Source organism: Lissotriton vulgaris, unplaced genomic scaffold, assembly GCF_964263255.1.
Source record: "Lissotriton vulgaris unplaced genomic scaffold, aLisVul1.2 SCAFFOLD_2351, whole genome shotgun sequence".
Taxonomy (NCBI): domain Eukaryota; kingdom Metazoa; phylum Chordata; class Amphibia; order Caudata; family Salamandridae; genus Lissotriton; species Lissotriton vulgaris.
In genome coordinates this window covers 264,008-286,254 of record NW_028244342.1, presented here as the reverse complement: position 1 = coordinate 286,254, position 22,247 = coordinate 264,008, and the positions used below count along the sequence as shown (strand labels likewise).

Here is a 22,247-nt window from a genome sequence, read left to right as displayed (position 1 = left end):
GTGTGTGGCTCTGTGTGTGTGTGGCTCTGTGTGTGTGTGTGGCTCTGTGTGTGTGCGGCTCTGTGTGTGTGTGTGTGTGGCTCAGTGTGTGTGTGTGTGTGTGTGTGTGTGGCTGTGTGTGTGTGTGTGGCTGTGTGTGTGTGTGTGGCTGTGTGTGTGTGTGTGGCTCTGTGTGTGTGTGTGGCTCTGTGTGTGTGTGTGGCTCTGAGTGTGTGTGTGTGTGTGTGGCTCTGTGTGTGTGGCTCTGTGTGTGTGGCTCTGTGTGTGTGGCTCTGTGTGTGTGGCTCTGTGTGTGTGTGTGGCTCTGTGTGTGTGTGTGTGTGGCTCTGTGTGTGTGTGTGTGTGTGGCTCTGTGTGTGTGTGTGTGGCTCTGTGTGTGTGTGTGGCTCTGTGTGTGTGTGTGTGGCTCTGTGTGTGTGTGTGTGGCTCTGTGTGTGTGTGTGGCTCTGTGTGTGTGTGTGGCTCTGTGTGTGTGTGGCTCTGTGTGTGTGTTTGTGTGGCTCTGTGTGTGTGTTTGTGTGGCTCTGTGTGTGTGTTTGTGTGGCTCTGTGTGTGTGTTTGTGTGGCTCTGTGTGTGTGTTTGTGTGGCTCTGTGTGTGTGTGGCTCTGTGTGTGTGTGGCTCTGTGTGTGTGTGGCTCTGTGTGTGTGTGGCTCTGTGTGTGTGGCTCTGTGTGTTTGGCTCTGTGTGTGTGTGGCTCTGTGTGTGTGTGTGTGTGTGTGGCTCTGTGTGTGTGTGTGGCTCTGTGTGTGTGTGTGGCTCTGTGTGTGTGTGTGGCTCTGTGTGTGTGTGTGGCTCTGTGTGTGTGTTTGTGGGGCTTTGTGTGTGTGGCTCTGTGTGTGTGTGTGTGGCTCTGTGTGTGTGTGTGTGTGGCTCTGTGTGTGTGGCTCTGTGTGTGTGTGTGTGTGGCTCTGTGTGTGTGTGTGTGTGTGTGGCTCTGTGTGTGTGTGTGGCTCTGTGTGTGTGTGTGGCTCTGTGTGTGTGTGTGTGGCTCTGTGTGTGTGTGTGTGGCTCTGTGTGTGTGTTTGTGTGGCTCTGTGTGTGTGTTTGTGTGGCTCTGTGTGTGTGTTTGTGTGGCTCTGTGTGTGTGTTTGTGTGGCTCTGTTTGTGTGGCTCTGTGTGTGTGTGGCTCTGTGTGTGTGTGGCTCTGTGTGTGTGTGGCTCTGTGTGCGTGTGGCTCTGTGTGTGCTTGTGGCTCTGTGTGTGCTCGTGGCTCTGTGTGCGTGTGGCTCTGTGTGGGTGTGGCTCTGTGTGTGGGTGTGGCTCTGTGTGTGGGTGTGGCTCTGTGTGTGGGTGTGGCTCTGTGTGTGGGTGTGGCTCTGTGTGCGGGTGTGGCTCTGTGTCTGCGTGTGGCTCTGTGTCTGCGTGTGGCTCCGTGTGTGTGTGTGGCTCTGTGTGTGTGTGTGGCTCTGTGTGTGTGTGTGGCTCTATGTGTGTGTGTGTGGCTCTGTGTGTGTGTGTGTGGCTCTGTGTGTGTGTGTGTGGCTCTGTGTGTGTGTGTGGCTCTGTGTGTGTGTGTGGCTCTGTGTGTGTGTGTGGCTCTGTGTGTGTGTGTGTGGCTCTGTGTGTGTGTTTGTGTGGCTCTGTGTGTGTGTGTGTGTGGCTCTGTGTGTGTGTGTGGCTCTGTGTGTGTGTTTGGCTCTGTGTGTGTGTTTGTGTGGCTCTGTGTGTGTGGCTCTGTGTGTGTGTGGCTCTGTGTGTGTGGCTCTGTGTGTTTGGCTCTGTGTGTGTGTGTGTGTGTGGCTCTGTGTGTGTGTGTGTGTGGCTTTGTGTGTGTGTGTGTGGCTCTGTGTGTGTGTGTGGCTCTGTGTGTGTGTGTGGCTCTGTGTGTGTGTTTGTGTGGCTTTGTGTGTGTGGCTCTGTGTGTGTGTGTGTGGCTCTGTGTGTGTGTGTGTGTGGCTCTGTGTGTGTGTGTGTGTGTGGCTCTGTGTGTGTGGCTCTGTGTGTGTGTGTGTGTGTGTGTGGCTCTGTGTGTGGCTCTGTGTGTGTGTGTGGCTCTGTGTGTGTGTGTGGCTCTGTGTGTGTGTGTGTGGCTCTGTGTGTGTGTTTGTGTGGCTCTGTGTGTGTGTTTGTGTGGCTCTGTGTGTGTGTTTGTGTGGCTCTGTGTGTGTGTTTGTGTGGCTCTGTGTGTGTGTTTGTGTGGCTCTGTGTGTGTGTGGCTCTTAGTGTGTGTGGCTCTGTGTGTGTGTGGCTCTGTGTGCGTGTGGCTCTGTGTGTGCTTGTGGCTCTGTGTGTGCTTGTGGCTCTGTGTGTGCTTGTGGCTCTGTGTGTGCGTGTGGCTCTGTGTGTGGGTGTGGCTCTGTGTGTGGGTGTGGCTCTGTGTGTGGGTGTGGCTCTGTGTGCGGGTGTGGCTCTGTGTCTGCGTGTGGCTCTGTGTCTGCGTGTGACTCTGTGTCTGCGTGTGGCTCTGTGTCTGCGTGTGGCTCTGTGTCTGCGTGTGGCTCTGTGTCTGCGTGTGGCTCTGTGTCTGCGTGTGGCTCTGTGTCTGCGTGTGGCTCTGTGTCTGCGTGTGGCTCTGTGTCTGCGTGTGGCTCTGTGTCTGCGTGTGGCTCTGTGTCTGCGTGTGGCTCTGGGTCTGTGTGTGTGGCTCTGGGTCTGTGTGTGTGGCTCGGTGTGTGTGTGTAGCTCTAGTTTTGCCCCTGATTGCCACACATTGACACATGAAAAAAATGTTAAGTAGGCAGTGTGTGATAGTCATACAAGCATGGGAATTTTGCCATTAAACTACTGCATATTGCGCTACATGTGCATGTCTCCCTTCCAAGCCCTACATATTTATTAAAGTCGGTGGCGGGATTTACAGCCTTTTGATATTGGGCTCGCATCTCCCCAACTTTGCATAAAATAACATATTCGTGAACATTCATAGGCCTCGGTCACACTAGAAAATACACTTTAATTTAGCTAACAAATTGATTTATTTAATCGAAGGTCATCTCGAGACATAAGACAGTCTTGTAACTTCTGATCCACAGACTCAGGCGAACCCGTTCTGGTATAGGCCGCTTCCTACATCGGAGCCTGTGTCCATCACTCACAGGAGCCGGCCCGCACTCGCTTGTTGGAGTGAAGGACGCTGGAGAACGGTGGGCGGGGTAGTGCCAACACAGAACCCACAGGCCTATTGCTGGATTCACATTTACATCACCAAACAGACAATTTGTTAATTGTTTCTGGAAACAGTTTGCTCAGTACAAAATATTATCCTTTCGCTACGCCATTTTCTACTATTTAGTCAGTCTCAATTACGTTTTTCACAGACATGGAACAAATGAGGCTGCATTTGGCCTGGGTGTCGTTAAACACCTCTCAGGGCGCAAAAGGTGTTGTGCGCGATTAACAGCCATGCGTAGTAATGGCAATTACCTCAATTTACAGATCAAAGTCCCAGGTATAAGAAATGTTGCATCCTGCAGGAAACGGGCATTTTGCAGAGCGAAACGCAGTTGGGAAACACTGTCCAACACGACCTTGTCAAGCGCGGTGTCTTTTTGTGTGTTTGAATGTTTTGGTGGCTGTAAGTGTGTGTGTATTTTTTTATGTCAGTGTATGTGGTGCATGCGCAGTTCTGTTGTGCCTGAATGCACGTTTGTGTGAATGTAGTAGTAAATGAGTGCATGTTTGTTGTGTTTAGTTTCTTTCAATCAATCAATGATTCAGGTGTTTGTTCAGCGCTATTACTCACCAGTAAGGGTCTCAAGGTGCTGGAGGTGGGGTGGGGGTGTGAAGTTTCCAGTCCATCAAGGAGGGAGTCTGTTGAAGAGCCTGGTTTTGAGGTTTCTCCTGAAGATGGGGATTGACGTTGTCTTTCTGAGGTGGAGCGGAAGGGCGTTTTATTGTGTTTGTAAGTGGGCTTGTCTGTGTGTGTACATGAATGTGTATGTATATATAGTTTTACATACAACATTGTATGTGTGAAATCCTCGTGTCTATGGAAAAAATCATCACATTCCTAATAGCCATAGCAATAAGCTGCTGTGCATATAAAATAGGCGTATTAACACTCAAACAGCCATTCCCGGTCACAGCCAAAGACTGGGCTTTGTACCGCCGGATATCCGCTCTCCGTCACTACCGTCCTCGAGGCACGGAGCCAGTCTCGGGAATAAGTCCAGACACCCTACTTTAGTGTAATGCGCCTGCTGCTTATCCACAAACTACACTATCTAATTAACACTTTAAGCCCATTATGCAGGCAGTGCGACTGGAGAGGTGACCGACCCATATCGGATAGAGCTGCTTGGTTTCCAGGCTGACTGCTTCTCAGGACTTTTAATAATTTGTCCTAAAGCGACCCTGTTCTAAATGCTTTGCATGAAACTCCTGTAACAAATGTGCTCGTCATTTACTCATACTTGTATCAAGGTCCATTAAAGAAGTTGCAGGTGAACGTAAACACTGGAATGGCTGTAGATCCAGGCCATGTATTGTCACATTCCAGGGCCACTCAGGATAGCAAGGAGGACTGTAAAGAAATAGTCTCTAAATGGAAACGGAAAACTACAGCGGTTCCACCCAACAGGAAAGAGGTTTCTTTTATTTTTTGTCCTCATAAGACTAGTGGAAAAAAAACCAGTAATGTTCTTCCACTTTGCACATGTTGAGGGGCATCCGTAAACCTGAGCTCATGTGCTTTTCAGCAGGTCGGGTAAGCTAGGGTTACTAACAACGGAGATCGAGACTCTTTATGGCCCTCGGATACGACCTCCGTCTACCCTCTTTTCTTTTTTAGGTCTCGCCTGTCGATGCGCATGCGCATCGAGCAAGGCGAGAGTATTGCGAGTTATCCACTCTTTATCTACACTGCAAGGAATCGTGGCGATTCCTTGCAGTGCCCGTGACTTTTAAGGTCAATGCGCATGCGCATTAAGCTTATGCGCATGCGCATTGACCTTAAAAGTCACGGGCGCGTGCACGTCCGTCGTGTTTTACCCGCTCCGCCCCCTCCCGCCGTGTCGCATTTCTCCTCCCCCCTCCCCTCGCGCCGTGTCGCATTTCTCCTCCCCCCTCCCCTCTCTTCCCTCCGTCTTGCTTGTTCTTATTGCCAATTTCATCGGCTCCGTTGCTCACGGAGATGCCCTTCAAGACTGAGTCTCCTTTCTGCTGTAACCAATTTACGGAATCCCCAATTAGTTTTCCAACACCCGCACTACTCGCCACATTCGTCTGATTTCCCCATTTTCAGAAATGTATTAGGCTGGCAACTTAATCACTGGCCCAGATACCCTGCCTACGACACTGCTAGTTGCAATCTAAAGTCGTGACCGTTCCCCTCTTCCAACCAACTCCATTCTCCTGCAGCGTTGCAGTCCATTCGACTATATGCTACTCAGTGAAGACTCAGAGCTACTTTACTTTTCACTGAACAACCGCAGCTCGCGCATATTTTCAATGTGGGGCCTCCTCCCACCACCCTCACCCTCCGGCGGCCTATAATTTTCCTATTAGTGACTCGCTGACCCACTCACTGGCCCTGCCAGTTTTCCAATTTGCTTCCCTGACACATTATGTCCTTTTCGAGCTTCGGTCCACGGGTGTCACACTCACACATGTCCGCACTTGACTCTCACGGGGTTCTCGAAGACCTCCAGGCAGACTGGGCACGTGAACCGGGAAAGTGGGTCGACAGGTAACGAGCCAAATGCACCTTCCTGCTGCTGTCTGCCTAACTCCATCGCCATCATCATACACTTCCGCAAAAACCGCTGACGTCTACGGTGACAACCCGAAGTCCCGCCCACTTTCCACGCCTAAAACCCAATCGCTGCACTGCGCATCCTGTGCTGCGTGACGTCACAACCAGGAACTTAGAGTGGGTACTGGCGGGGTGGGCCTGGCATAAAAAGCATACAGGTTGAGCTCACCCCTTCAGTTTACCGACTGTTGCCACGCTGATGATAATGGCCACATGATGACGCTCACGTAACCATCTGGACCAAACAAAAACCAACGCGGAAAAGGGAGTCTCTCAATGACAGTCCACAGCCGTTCATTTGTTCCGGCAGCTTTCTTCTCAGGAGTCGTCTTGTAAAAATGCTCCAGGTGAATAGATTGTTGGAAGGATCGTTAAACGGAATGTCCTCTATTTGTGTGTGAGGAATGAATGATTTACTGTTACCCCTCACCCTCAATCCCTCACCCACACTCACCCACACTCACCCTCACCCACCCTCACCCACCCTCACTCACCCTCACTCACCCTCACTCACCCTCACTCACCCTCACTCACCCTCACCCTCACTCACCCTCACCCTCAACCCCTCACTCACCCTCACTCACCCTCACTCACCCTCACTCACCCTCAACCCCTCACCCTCACCCACCCTCAACCCCTCACCCACCCTCAACCCCTCACCCTCACTCACCCTCAACCCCTCACTCACCCTCTCTCACCCTCAACCCCTCACTCACCCTCACTCACCCTCAACCCCTCACTCACCCTCACTCACCCTCAACCCCTCACTCACCCTCACTCACCCTCACTCACCCTCACCCTCACTCACCCTCACCCTCAACCCCTCACTCACCCTCACTCACCCTCACCCTCACTCACCCTCAACCCCTCACCCTCACCCACCCTCAACCCCTCACCCACCCTCAACCCCTCACCCTCACTCACCCTCAACCCCTCACTCACCCTCACTCACCCTCAACCCCTCACTCACCCTCACTCACCCTCAACCCCTCACCCTCACTCACCCTCAACCCCTCACTCACCCTCACTCACCCTCAACCCCTCACTCACCCTCACTCACCCTCAACCCCTCACCCACCCTCAACCCCTCACCCTCACTCACCCTCAACCCCTCACTCACCCTCACTCACCCTCAACCCCTCACTCACCCTCACTCACCCTCAACCCCTCACTCACCCTCACTCACCCTCAACCCCTCACTCACCCTCACTCACCCTCACTCACCCTCACTCACCCTCAACCCCTCACCCTCACCCACCCTCAACCCCTCACCCACCCTCAACCCCTCACCCTCACTCACCCTCAACCCCTCACTCACCCTCACTCACCCTCAACCCCTCACTCACCCTCACTCACCCTCAACCCCTCACTCACCCTCACTCACCCTCAACCCCTCACTCACCCTCACTCACCCTCACTCACCCTCACCCTCACTCACCCTCACCCTCAACCCCTCACTCACCCTCACTCACCCTCACCCTCACTCACCCTCAACCCCTCACCCTCACCCACCCTCAACCCCTCACCCACCCTCAACCCCTCACCCTCACTCACCCTCAACCCCTCACTCACCCTCACTCACCCTCAACCCCTCACTCACCCTCACTCACCCTCAACCCCTCACCCACCCTCAACCCCTCACCCTCACTCACCCTCAACCCCTCACTCACCCTCACTCACCCTCACTCACCCTCAACCCCTCACTCACCCTCACTCACCCTCAACCCCTCACTCACCCTCACTCACCCTCACTCACCCTCACTCACCCTCACCCTCACTCACCCTCACCCTCAACCCCTCACTCACCCTCACTCACCCTCACCCTCACTCACCCTCAACCCCTCACCCTCACCCACCCTCAACCCCTCACCCACCCTCAACCCCTCACCCTCACTCACCCTCAACCCCTCACTCACCCTCACTCACCCTCAACTCCTCACTCACCCTCACTCACCCTCAACCCCTCACTCACCCTCAACCCCTCACTCACCCTCACTCACCCTCACCCTCAACCCCTCAGCCTCACCCTCACTCACCCTCAACCCCTCACCCTCACTCACCCTCACTCACCCTCAACCTCATGCTAAAGATTTACAAAAAAACCCATAAACAATTCTAAAAGCACTAACTCTAATGCTGCGAGACCTATTGCATTTCTAATGCTTGTTTCTGTCTCCTCCCGCTCTCTTCCCCACCGGCAGACTAGACAGAAAGAACCTGACCCCAAGACCCGGTGAGGCTGAAAAGGCATAATCATGGGACCATTGACCATTGTATCATTCCTGATCTTATTAAAAACATCCCACCATTAAAAGAATGGAGGCCAAAAGTTAACATCTCCAGAGCTCTTCTTATCTGAAGTCGCAATGTATTTAATGGAACATACCCAGTTATCCAAACCGGGGGGAGAGGGCTGACACCCATAACTTACAAATCTCCCTCCGTGCCAGTAATACAGCATAAAAGATAAGCCTTGCCTGATTTTTAGGAAGTTTAACTTCAGGTTCCATCTGTCCGAAGATAACAAGCAAAACGCTTACCTTAACAATAAGCTTCAGCATTTGAGACAGCGCCCTAAGTACTTCACTCCAGAAAGATTGCAATTCCGTGCATTCAGCAAACATGTGGACATCGTTCTCTTTCATATTACCACACTTCGAGCAGGGAACTTAACCCCCTCTTCCAAACTGACAGTTTCAGAGGCGACCAATAATCTCTGTGAATGGAAAAGAGATGGTTTCTCCTTGTGCAGGCTTGACTTTATTAAAAAGCATAGACCTAGATACTTGCCAGTAATTCTCCAGCGATGGTTCTGGCAAATATTCTCCCCATAAATCTGCAGGAAGCGTGAAATCTCCGTCCTCTATTTCCACCAGTAACCAGTAGATGGACTCGAACTCCTCTTGCTTCAGTTTTGATTCCAAGTGTTTTTGTTCACCTATCTTTATTAATGGGTTCTGGAACCAACTCCGCATTTAAGCCTGGATAGGCAAAAGTTTGTTTGTTGGCTATAGTCTTTCCACGAAATAAGCTCGCCATCGCTTGTTACCTTATCCCATCGTGTGAGACCCCCCTCTAACAATGGTTTAGCAAGAATATCCTTTGTCCACTCTGGGGAGCCAGGACCATCCCAGATAGGGGCCAAAAAACGGTAGTAGGGAATTTTAAAGATTTTTCTGACCTTGTACCATGTCTCTGCAAGCCGCTCAGAATCTTTAGCCTGACCTTTCAAACATTTTTTGGGTCAGCATAGTTAAAGAGAAACCCCTAGGAAATAGGTTTCTTGGTGAGAGTGAAGAAAGGAATAGTTAATTCAATATTTTGAAATGTGCGCTTTAAAGATGCTACACCTAAAATGTTGAAATCTTTCCAAGCAAAGTAGTAAAATATTTGACTTTGTAAACTCCTAATTATATCCGGCAACAGCCCATCCTCTGTAACTCCTCCCATGTTGTTCATCTGCACCTCACATTTTCACACCTCTGAACATACAATATGAAGACAAGCGTCCTCAACCTTGCAACCTGAGGTAAACCCTTTTCTCACACGTCCTACCCACCATTAGATTGCTCCAACCAAGTTGGGTTTAGAGCCATGTCCATCTGATAAACACAACTACGGCAGCCCCTCAGACACCGACTGATCAGTTGTTGTAACTGTTGTCACTAGACTCTACCTTTCACCACCATGATACCAATGCCCGATGCACACATGTGGTTCACATCTTCAGACCTACCAACCCTGGAATGACTTCTACTGTGTGATGGTACAGAGAAGGAAGAGATGGTGCCTAGGTGGCAACGGGGCCATTGAGAGTAGATGGTGCAGTGGATCTGTAGCATTATCTGAACAATCAAAACTACCCAACTCCAAAGCAAAAAAAGAAGTCATCTGGAGTTGCCTCCCATGTCTCCGGGTAGGTTTAAAAGCCTAAACGGATCCCTGGGGTGCAAGGCCTCCACATACAGACTGTAAACTTATTTTTAGAAAGGTTGCCAGTTCATCATTTGAAAGAGGCTCTTAACTCGGTGAATATTTGATCAATCAGTCGTTTTTTAAAGCGCAACTACTCACCCACAAGGGTCTCAAGGGGGTGCGGGGTGCAGGTTCCGGTCGTCAAGGAGGGGGTCCGTCGAAGAGCCAATTCTTGAGGTCTCCTACGAAGATGGTAAGTGATGCTGTCTGCCTGAGGCGGAACGGAAGGGCGTTCCCGGCCTTGTCCGCGAGGAAGGAGAAGGAGCGGCCTCTCGATCTGGTTTTCCTGGTGCATGGGACTACGACGTAGGAGAGCCGGGCTGATCGTAGGGACCTTTGGGGTGGGTGGAATTTGAGTCGGCTGTTCAGGTATGCTGGTCCGGTGTCGTGTAGGGCCTTGTGCACGTTGGTGAGCATCTTGAAGGTGACTCTTGCCTCCATGGAGAGCCAGTGGGGTGTGCGCAAGTGCTGGGAGATGTGGCATTGTTTTGGCAAGTTGAGAACCAGTCTTGCGGCAATGTTCTGGACGTTCTGTAGCTTGCAGGTGAGGTTTTTGTGTATTCCAGCGCAGAGTGCGTTGCCGTAGTAGAGTCTGCTGGTGACCAGGGCATGAGTGACGGTCTTTCTGTGTTCAAGAGGGATCCATTTGAAGGTCTTACGTAGGAGGCAAAGGGTGTGGAAGCAGGAGGACAAGACTGAGTTGATCTGGCGGTCCATTTTGAGTTCGGAGTCCAGGATGATGTCTAGCTTGCGTGCATGGTCCGTGGGTTTGGGCGGGTATCTGAGGGCAGGGGGCCACCAGGTGTCGTTCCAGTCATCGGGGTTTGGGCCCATGATGAGTACTTCAGTTTTGTTGGTGTTGAGTTGTAGCCAGCTGTTTTTCATCCATTTGGCGATGGCTTCCATGCCTTCTCGAAAGTTGGCATGGTTGCCAAAACAGCTTGTCACGTGGCTGCTCAGTGTGAGTTGGAAGTCTGCGTCTTAGACTTTATGGGTGCGCTTCTTGTTGACTCTGCCATCGAATATAACATAGGACAAGCTTTAAAAAAATATATATAACTAACTTTAAACACGTATTCTTGGAGGACATGAGGTTCACGTCCACACTACTTTTCCAGTGAGGAGGACCCAAACATCAGGTCCTCAAATTAAGGGCATGGATTCCCTCTGGTGCTCTCACAATAGGGATTGCCTCTGTATGCCCCTACTGCTGGCAGAGAAGAGCTTCCCTTGCAGGACAATTTTTTATTTTTATCAGTTTCATTGACACACAGTGCATCATGCATGCTTACGTCACTAAAACTGAAATCAGCCAGAGTCTAAAGCTCACTGAAATTAAAAACAGCCGAAGCCTAAACGGCTCTGGCTGCTTTTCAGTTTAATCAGTGCTAGGAGGCACAGCTCGGCTCCCAACCACCGACCCTCACTGGAGAGATACTATAATACTATAATGCAGAGCGGGTTCCTACTTTCTAGTGGTACCTCTCCCTTGTGGATCCCTGACTAGGAACCACCACAGAGCGTGAATGATATCAAGGGGGGGGGGATGCCACCAAGGCATAGTCAATTGCTACTCATCAATCGGGGTCATGAAGTCTTTCTGCTCCCCTGCCCACACAATGGGGCAGGAAGCCCCTAACAAATAGAGATAGGCTTTTTCCTAAAAAGAGGAATGGAGTGATGTCTCGTCTATCCTGGCATCGGGCTCTACCCCTCCCCTTAAAGACCAAACAGGAGAAGGGGGTAGCAGAAAAACACTTGAAACACCTAAGTATAGATGTATATGATTTTGATGAGGGGAAAAGGGTTTCTGCTTGCATCCCCTCTTCGAAAGAGGATGTTCAGTCTCCAGTTACAGAACTGTTCAATAATGCAAACTCCTCAGCGCAGGCGCAATCTGTCAAACTCTGCCAGCTGTTTTTTTTTGGGGGGGGGGGTAATTGAGGTTCCTGTCCAGTCTGCGCAGGCCGCGCCTATTTAAGGTAGCACTGCAGCACAGACCGGGATAGTTCGCCTGATGTATAATTTGGTCCCAGTGCTTCTCTTTTTAAAAAAGGATGTGCTTCTGGCCAGCCTGTCCTGGCACTGATCAACACCAGCAATTCACCTGCCCCCCTGTTCTCCAAGGGCACAGTGACCAAACACTTTAGTCATCCCATTGACAAGTAAGAGGTCATTTGAACACTTTTGCGCATAGTTTTGACTTATGGGACTTACAGAGAGTAGGTAAACATCCACCTTTGCCTTCCCCAGATGGCAGTAGAGTATCTGGTGTAAATAACAAGGACCCCCTGTTTAGGCAGCTGAATTTGTTATACAGGGAAAATAGACAATGTAAGAAAAACCAGCGATTAAATGACGTATCCAGTGAGAGAAAGCATGTAGGAAGCACAGCAACTAATTAAAAAGTACAAAATTGAATTTATTCATGGGTATACATAATCATAATAAAAACATGTTAATTCCAGAACATAAACATCAGATATTCAAGAAAACAGTTGATTTAAGAATGCTTAGGAGTCCATTGTATCTGTTTGAGTAAAGTAAATTGGGGGGCAATATCTCGTGAACCCCCCCCCCCCCATTTTATAAATACACTGCTCAAATATAAAATATTTAGTTTGTACCATGTGTAGTTATATTGGTTAGCTACATAAGTAGGGAGAAACTTATTTGGAAGCATAACCAGAAGCATAGTTTTATGTATATGAACTATTATGTGTATAATATGAGTGAAGTGACATTCCCCTGTTTGTTTTTAATTTACTTTACATATGTTTTTCAGATTTTAATGTGGCTCCTGAAGAAGGCGTTTTATAAATAACGCCGAAACGCGCGTCGATGACTATTTCTGTCCGCCACTTTTATGAATTTTGGTTAATTGTGTTAGAGATAAAACTTATTAATTTTGTATTAAATCAACTGTTTTCTTGAATATCTGATGTTTATGTTCTGGAATTAACATGTTTTTATTATGATTATGTATACCCATGAATAAATTCAATTTTGTACTTTTTAATTAGTTGCTGTGCTTCCTACATGCTTTCTCTCACTGGATACGTCATTTAATCGCTGGTTTTTCTTACATTGAGTAGAGTATCTGGTGCCTTTTGATGGGAGACGATGCAGAGACACCTAAACCAGCCTTTTTCTTTGTACACCAATATCCAGTATCAAGTAGATGTTATGCCAGCTTGCAAAAGTTAGCAGGTGAACCCTTCAATCCGGCACCTATGGAGCAGAAAGGCTGTCTAGTACCCGTGGTGGATACTGCATCCTAGTTCCAGGATGGGCAAGTCCTGCATCCCTTTGATGGGCAGATAGAGGGTAAACACCCCAACCTGCCCAAGAGTCAATCGGGGTAAAAAAAGAAAGAAAAAAAAGAAATGAAAACATGGCATGTTGGTGGGTACTCCAGTTGCTCAGCCCCTAGAATGCCCTCCTCCCCGGAGGGCTGTTAAGTGCATTTACAACTAACTTTCTCTCCAGGTGGGGGCTGAGTGGCAGAAAACCTGGGTGAAAAGTGAGAAAAAGAATGGGGTTGAGTGTCGGACCATCTTGGCATGGGTCCCACACAAATGCAGTAGGCAGTATGTTTGCGGTCAGTGCTGAGTTGGGAGGGTTTTGATCCCTTCTAAGCCTGTCCACATAGCAACTGTGTATAGGCGGCAGGCCTTTGGGCTGCATTAAACTTGGTTTAGTTCTTGTCCAGGCGATCGCTCTCAGGTCGCATGGCTAAGCCCTTTTTAGGTCAGTGTACCTGGTTTGTGCGGAGTGTGACAAGGATCCTCGCTGTCTCTACATTTAATAAATAAATATACACATGCATGCACGCACACACACACACATATATACACATGTGCGAGCACATACACATATATACACGCGCGCACGCACATACACACATATATATACCTACACACATTCAGTGGCAGTTGCCACTGGGTAGTAATAGTTATGATCGATCTCGTTTGTTGCTAATAACTTTGACGCAATGGGACGAATCTTGACATAACTTTCCAAAAAGTGCTCTGTTTAGCCTAGTTTGCATTTGAAAAGATTCGGGGTGATCAGTCAAGCGGAGGCAGAGGAAAAAAGAGAGGGGTTCCCAAAACACACTTTCCTTATTAATTTTCCCATAGGAACTTTAGACACAACTACAGCCTAAACTGCTGAAAGTATTTATACCAAATTTGTCAGTAAGCTAGATCTAGGTCCAGAAAAAGTGTTTTGGTGCAAAGTCCATCTAGTAGTTTTTAAGTAATTACTGAAAAATAAACTTTGTATCTATAGGGATGTGAAGGCTCTGCGGATATCAACAGATCTCAAAGTGAGAACTGATTGACTGCCACCACCTCAACCAGGAAGTATTGGCAGCTATCTTAGTACTCGGTCCCGAGTCCTAAAAAAAAAAAAGGACACAAGAGGGACTGGGTAGGAATACCCGGATCCCTTAGACCTGGTGGTGGGGTCCCAGAGGCTGTTTTTGTCTATGGCTTTCTTTTCACCCATTTGTATTGACTAGCTATTACAGTATGAATTGACAAATGGGCGAAACATTTTTTTTTTAATTGCCACATTCTGGCTTTTTTCTCAACTCCCTTAAAGGAAAACCACAAACCATTGGCACTTTTCAGAATTCCCATTCTACGGAGAAAAGAAAAAAGGACTGCAATTTGGCTTGAATATCTGTTGTGGAAATAAAGTTATGAAGGCTTAAGTGGAATTTAAGCGGGGTTTTAGAGGTGAGAGAATGAGCATCACTTAAGGGGTTGCACGTGAACTGACATGTACAAAAGTTGCCGCACATCAACTGACATGTACTAAAATTGTCGCACACTAACACAGATATGTAAAAAAACAAATAACTACACATGCACATATATATATGCACTTAGATAGTCATACTTGCTTACCCGTTCAAACACACTGCTATACTGACATGGTAAAACAACTTACGGCCACAATGCTCAAAATAGCACGTTTCTCATGCCTGTGTACAAGTGCTTTCTATGTAGATAATGAATCAGACTGGTGTGACATGTACTAGTTTGAGAATCTTAGTTGCAGACTTGCCAGAAAGATTTCCTGCATGTCATGTGAAACCAAAATCCAACCTAGCATGCTCAAGAGTGCCGCTGTAACATTCTTTGTGACTATTGTATCTGTACATTTATCATTTCGAAACAGAACACGTATATCACTCAGAGATTCCTCCTACTTTGAGAACGAGCCCTCTCTGCTCAGCATATTTCCCCAGTCATTCCTTTGCACATCCTAGGGCTGGTAGCTCAGTACCACTTTTGAGTCTTGCCCTTATATCCTGACTATCTGACTATACACCACTAAAGTGTATTGAGGCCCTAATCTTTGGTTATGAAACATCGAAGGGATCTAGTTAAAGCAGTTGTTGGTTATAGAATCAATGAGCCTTAGTAAAGTTGTAGCGTGTTCTCCGTACATGTCTGTAGTACACATTTTTAAAATACATGATCAACTCTGACCGGAACCCAATAGTACCAGTAGGCCTGGTTTTCATAACAGCCGTTAGGAGCATTGGCAGACCTAGAAGGGGATGTAAGTTCATATCTGTGTAAGGCTTTTTGACAAAGGTCTGTGTATGAAGCTACATATGCAATCAGCTCAACCTCATTTGCAGTGCTATTATTGCACCAGTATGAATTGAAACTAGGTTTTAAATAGCTTTTACGAGTCATAAGTTCAGTAATGACTGCTTTGAATACCTGAGGTTACGTTTCTGTATTCAGAAACCATAAGAGTGATTTGTTACCAAACCAGAGCTAATACAATGCATGATCTTGCTGTCAGATTCTGGTGCAACTTCACATGGTGAAAGTGGAGGGAAACCACATTCTTACTTTTTTGACACAGTGACACAGAGTAGTAGCTGAGAATATCAAGTATCTATACTAGCATGTGGTCTTTACATGGTAAATACATCTGGGCTTGGGCCTTCAATTCAAATGTAACATTACATCAACCTACCAGGTGCCTCGCTGACTCATAATCTCCATCACCCAGTTATGATTGACAGTTCTACATCTTACCTTAGAAGCTTGGCCTCCTTCATTCCACAGTAACCCTTACTTGCGTTCACCGGTGACAAGGTTACCTGTTAACATAATTGTTATGTAGATTTGCATGGCGTAGCTAATCACCTGTGGGGCTTGTAATTTATGGTGACATTCTGCTGCTCTGTTGTCGTAGGGCTCAGATGTTCAGCATCCTTGCTAATTCTTTATTCTAAGCTCCACAGAAATTCACTAGTTTTGCAAACATGCCAAAATGTATCCTAATCCTTTGAGATTTCAGTTAATTCAATTTTATAAGCATAACACTATGGCATACAGCCTGGTCAACTACCATACATGAATGTATAAGTACCAAAGCATCATTTTCAGTCTGAATTTCATGTACTTTCAACATGAGAGACTCAGAAAGTGACACAGATATCCCCAACAAGGCAGCATCTCTTGGAGCGAGCCATCAAAATACCTGTGATGTCATTTGATGGAAACTGGCATCCCTTTGCACATCTTTACCATGAGAATGATCTGAAGATAAAGGTGATTTGTAATTTTGTCCCCATAGAGAACGATCCGCCTGGCTTGAGATTGGCTCAGTCTGCTTTTCTGTTCAAATATGTTAACTCCTTAAGACATAGTCTCCTGAGAGAAGATTTTACTTATCCTTTTAGATGTTACTTATGTATTAGTTGTTATTGTTCAGTTCCGGAAGGTACATCTTCAGAAGTTTAAAAACAGATTGCTGCTAGCGCAGAGAGAGGCTGCTTAAAAGGATATGGTTTTAACCAGCAGACTTATAGTCCATTAACTCCACTACTCTGCTTTATTCTCCAGTTATTCGCTGACTTGAAGCTTTGACCATGTAAAGCGCTCCGCTGTCTTTTGGCTAGATTTGCACTATAGAAATACCATATACGTACGTACTTGCATACATACATACGTGCTAAATATCTGTATCCAGGTGGGAATACGAAATGGGGGTAGAGGTGCAAATCAAGAAAAATCAAGTGTATATACACTATGAGCAAGATGCAAGCTTTTTTCAAATGTGAGACTTCTAGACAAGATACTATCATCTGGGGCTGGAACATTTTTAACTTTAACAAATATTTTATCTGAAACGTTTACTGCTACATGAGACAAGCCTTTACCATTAAAGTTTGTGGCCACAAAAAACTGTAAATATTTGAAGAAACACTGATAAGTCAGTGCATATACGATACTGACCATGAGGGGGTGAACCGGTTTAAGCAGGCATGAAATGGGCTTAATTTTTAAGTAGTGATGACGTTCGTTTTCTACTGCCAGTATCTACATTTCTACAATTGAAAGCCTTATCTGTAAAGGTGGCAAATACTTTGCACTAAGTAATGACACTGGTTAAGGGATATGTTCGTTTGGAAACTACTTAATGTCTGTATTTGTCTGTTATGAACAAGGAGAGATTGGCCACCAAAATGCTGACCTGATATTCGTTTTCTTGAGAACCCAGCATGGTGACTTTCTTTCCTAAAAGGCCACTTTACCGTGTGCTAAACTTGGACAATGGTTCAATATCACCTTAGCAGCTATGGAACGTCCAGCTCCAGTGCTGAACGTTCCATTGCGCAGGTGCAGTTGGAACGTCCGACGGCAGCACTCCCGAGGTAGTGGTGCCGTCGGCCGTTGGACTGGCGCAGCACTTCTGAGGTTAAAGTTGTAAATAAAAAGATCAACTGAATTGTTTACGAACCATCCATGATTATTTATTGATGCTTTTTAGTGTCATCTTAAGGATTTAGCATTTTTTGAGCCCTCCTAGTCACAACTACTTTAAATTCTATTTCCAATTTTCTGCTAATTCTAGCATGTACAATGACAAACAAAATTGGACCATACATTACATTTCCGAAAAAATAGTCACACTAAAATTGGCGAAATATGGCTTGGCTGTGGTCCTAAAATCTTTAACATGACACTTGCGAGGAAAGTCGTGTATTTTGTGATGTGGTTGTGCGACCTCACCATGGAATACTGTTATTGCCTTCAGTCCACTTATGCTTGTTTGTTAAACCTTAGCTCAGCCCTGGGTACATGTGGCTTCGAGCAGTCAAGCTTAAAGAAAGGAACATGTGTAAAACATTTATATGCAGAAAAAGAACGAAACAAGACCGTCAAACAACATGAAAGAACTCTGACATATAAATACATATTATTTTAATGAATTTTTAGACCACAAAATAAAATCGGCCAGAGGGTTCTGGAGATATGGGTTTTTATGTGAATCGTCCAATCGCTACAATATTTTCAAAAAGTAATGGTAACTTCAGAGTTTGGAACTTTGTAAAACCGAGTTTTATTCAGCCACTCTGGCCCGCTTGGGTGACCAACTCCAACCGGGGTAAGGCCAATGGGACTAGAAATAAATTGTAGGACATTTACCTTGCCACCAAAGCAGTCCACGGTCCAGTTCCAGTCTCTATGTGCTAACTGCCATAGACGTTAATGGAGTAGTCATGATCCAAAGGATACAGGATGCTGAGGATGAAGTGCATTCAACTGCAGTCTTCCAAGGGTTACTCCTCGGTCAGCGGTCAAGGTGGGGCAACTTTGGCCATGGGGTTGATGTCCCTCAAAGTCCTCTTTGGTCCAGCAAAAGTCCAGTTCCCATTGGACTTCTGGTTTCCAGTCGCAGCAAAGCCAGTGGTTCTCTTTGGTGGAGGCTAGTGTCACATTTGGGTGATCATACTGCACTCCTATGACTTTGCCAGGTCCAGCAGACGAAAGTGCAACTTTTGCACATTAGGACTGCACGTCGGTGGTTAGAGGCAATTAAGCGATAGTGGCTACTGACTGGTCAGAATGGGTTTATTCTGCTTTTGTAGCCTAGGTGCTGTATCAGGATGTCATCCAACTGACACTGGGTGCCAAGGGTGCCATATTTATGCCCAAAAAGGGCACTATATTGCCCATTTCCAAGCTGCGGGAACCCCTCTTTTTGTGTGTGGAGTTTGGAAGCCCGCCCCTGAGGTGTGCCTTCCTCAGGCCTACATGCCCACAGTAAAACCTGTTTGGCAACTGGTCTGCTGTCCCTGTCCATTTGTTTAAGAAGTTACTTTAACTTTGGCTAGGGCATCCAGTTGGGTTTAATGTAACATTGTTTTGATACCTTGAAGTATCAACTTTAGTAGTCCCTTTCAGAAATTAGTACAGCTGCATTGTCAGCATGTAACCCTGTACTTATCAATGGGGCTACAAATGTTTCTGCAGTAAAAGCGACAATTTGTTTTTTTTGCTGTTGGGACATATAAAAATCCATGTCCTACTATTTATTATACAGCACTCTGTCTAATGCCTAGACAGGACTGCTGTAGGGGTGACATGTATATTAAAAGGGAGTTTTGGGGCTTTGTCATTAGTTTAAATGGCAATGTCGAGTTAGCAGTTGAATACTGCTCTGCCCGTCTGCAGTGGCAGGCTTTAGACATGTTATCACATTGTCACATCCATTGTGCTGCAGCCGTAGGGGGACACTTTAACTTACATTGCCCGGGTACCCGGGATACCATATACTAAGGACTTATAAGTAAGTGAAGTTATACCACTTGGGTGTAAGCCAATCAAACATATACTTTGTTGGGTCAGAACACCGGCACTGAGGTCTGGTTAGCAGACCTTTGTGAACTCAGTCGAAAAGCCAGCAGCATCCGTTTAATAGTTTGGGGGTAATCATGCAAAAAGAGGCATTACAACCCTGGGAAGAGAGATTCTGAGGTAGAGGTAAGCGGAGAGATCAAAACAAGTTGAAACCGAGAAATAGGGGTGATATAGAGAGAGCATTCACTTTCCGTTGGGGTGGGGGGCATTGCCCATTTTGCCCATGCCTTAAAACGCTTCACTTGCTAATATAGTCATAATTTGCATTAGATTTGTCATAGAACTACAAATCCTAGGGTTGGAGGGGGGGTGAGTGAGTGTTGACACATAAAGGTACTACTATCTTTTATTTGTAGAGTGAATTAGCTACCTGTATGAAAAACGAATTTTAAAATATATGCCTTTCACTGATACAGGGCTAGACCCATCAATGCCTCAAGAACGACGTACGCCTGTTACCCCTTCCTCCTCCTCTAGATACCACCGTCGCAGGTCCTCGGGGTCAAGAGATGAACGCTATAGATCAGGTATGCCACGTTTAAGACTTTTTAGTGGTGCAGATTGAATGGGGTTGTACATTATTGTTGTTTTGTGAAAATACTGGCGTTCGTGTATTTTTGATATGTGGATTGATATAACCCTTTTAAACCAAGAATTGGCGCACAATTACTCAAGTAGCATGGATGTTACCACTTTGGTCCTTGAATTAAGAGCGCTAGAGCCTCTGAAAAAAGAATTTCTTTCTAAAAATTGAATAATATTTATTTTGAGGGTTCCTAGCAGGAAAAACTGGTTTTAAAGTGAATAACTTCCTATCTAAAATAGTAATAGGTGTTGGAGAAGATCTGCAATGTTTTTATCCTTGTCAGGTGATTGTGAGATTCAGGTTGATTGATAGATTTTAAAGCTTGCATAGAACGTTTTTTGAGTCTGAGATGCAGCCTCAAAAGTGATCCTAATCTTGACAGAAAGTCACTACTGAGATGATGTATATAAGTGGGGTTTGTCTGTAATGTTGTTCTACTACTGTTACTCTAGTCAGTGCATTTTTTAGCTTTTGGATTCTTGATCTTTGTTTCTTTCTGCAGTCCAGATCAATAATAGTGGGGCTGTTATTGTTTTTATTTTTAAATATATGTTTATTTGCATTTTCTGGTCTTGAAAGACATTTGTTATAAACATGGCTCAACCTCACAGTTGATGTGGCAATATTTCAAGGAACATATTGTAGATTGGAATGTCCACAGGTGAATATTCAAAGGGGCCCTGGCGAACACTTATTTGACAATTCGTAATAATAGAGGTGAGTTACATCAAAAACGTTCAGTATATAAATCCGGATCTAATGCCAATTCGAACCTCTCATACCTTGCCATATCGTATCATAGGTACAACCCAAAATATATATTAATTCAAAAGGCATTGTCTATGTCTCCAATGTCTCATTATCGTTAAGTTTATGTCTCAGAACTAAGAAAAAAGGGAAATTACAGATGCCATCAGACGAAAACTAAGAACAAGAACCGAAACACTAGCTGTCCCGTGAGTCACCTGAACCTGAGAAGGAGAAAGACTTGTAAGGAAGAGAGAAGGAAGTACAAAGCCCACAGAGGGGCCAATGGTAGATCCTGTCTCATTGGAACATATGATCGCATTTGTGACAGATGGGGGGAATCCCAGCGAGCTGAGCCACCCTTGTTTGAGTACTGGGGTTGTTATAAAGCACAGTCTCTTGGTGTATGTAGCTAAAGCAGCTCTTGCCTATTAGGTTTATCAGATGATTTGCACTCAAAAGTATTCTCTAAAAATACTCCCGTGGCTTTAACTATTTCTTTAAAGGTGATTGGAACATATAGTAGTTTAAACATGTCATTAGTGGGTTGCCATTGAGGAATGGTATGTATTTCTGTCCGGATCACCTCTGTGTTTTTGTAGGCCCTGTACAGCTTGCCTTTTCAAGGCAGTTGGAGTTCTATCGAAAATGCCACTGGACTAGAAGCCTGCTGCCACTAATTGGATAGGTGCAGTTGACTTTAGCTGGTCGGAGTCAGGCTTCTGTAAGACAGGGGGATATTTGGTTCTGTAGATGGTTAAAGAAGGATACTTCCCCCTCAGTAGTGGTGGTAGGACATTTTCCACTAAAGGCCTGCCTGAATGCTTTTGCCCATTAGCATCTACCCAATGTTGGTATATGCAGACTTTGATGGTTATGAAGTAGACATCTAATGTTATTTTATCCTCTGGGAAAACTTTTGAATCAGTTGTGTATGTACAAATTGTTTGCGTAGCTGTGAACCTGCTTTGGTGTTTTAGTGGCATATGGTAGAGGAGCCAGAAACCACAGGAAAGAGTCAGTTTCCTGCGCCACTCACCATATAGACACTATATAGACCGGGAGGCTCCAAAGTTTCCTACAAAAGAAGCTACTTAAGTTCAATGAAAATCCCCCAGACTACTGATATTAGAGCTGTAATAGTTCCCACATCAGACATTATTACTTTAGTGGGCACCATATGCAAAGATTACCAGCAGTGATCACCTCGGTGCCTCACGCAGAGTTGCCAACAGTAATGTAAAAAATGCTTTGCAAATGTGGAAAGCCTCTGCAGGCATCTTATTTAACAGCCATAGTGGCAATGGCCCTAGCACCTCATTAATGATATTAGTAATGTCTCCCCAACACTGTTTGATTTTTATCACCAAATATCAGATTTAAATATATATTTATTGCCAATTGAATCATTTTCTCAAATCCGCTTATGTATGCCAAAATTGAAAAGCATATATTTGGGACCAAAATGTGTGTATTTTTAGAACTGATGTTATATTATGTTGGGTCTAATTGTATAGTGCACTAATCACCTGTGAGGATATGTAGGCGCTTGAGTAGGTGCA

At 46.1% G+C, this 22,247-nt stretch overlaps 1 protein-coding gene across 1 annotated transcript in view; it reads left to right on the top strand.

The window, feature by feature from the left end:
- Positions 1-22,247, top strand: part of LOC147667590 (disco-interacting protein 2 homolog C-like) — a gene marked incomplete at both ends in the record, with an annotated part of 319,227 nt that overhangs the window by 44,509 nt on the left and 252,471 nt on the right. Inside the window, one exon of the mRNA XM_086948800.1 lies at positions 19,769-19,879. Coding sequence (XP_086804926.1) covers positions 19,769-19,879 — 111 coding nt within the window. The remainder of the gene's footprint in view (positions 1-19,768; positions 19,880-22,247) is intronic.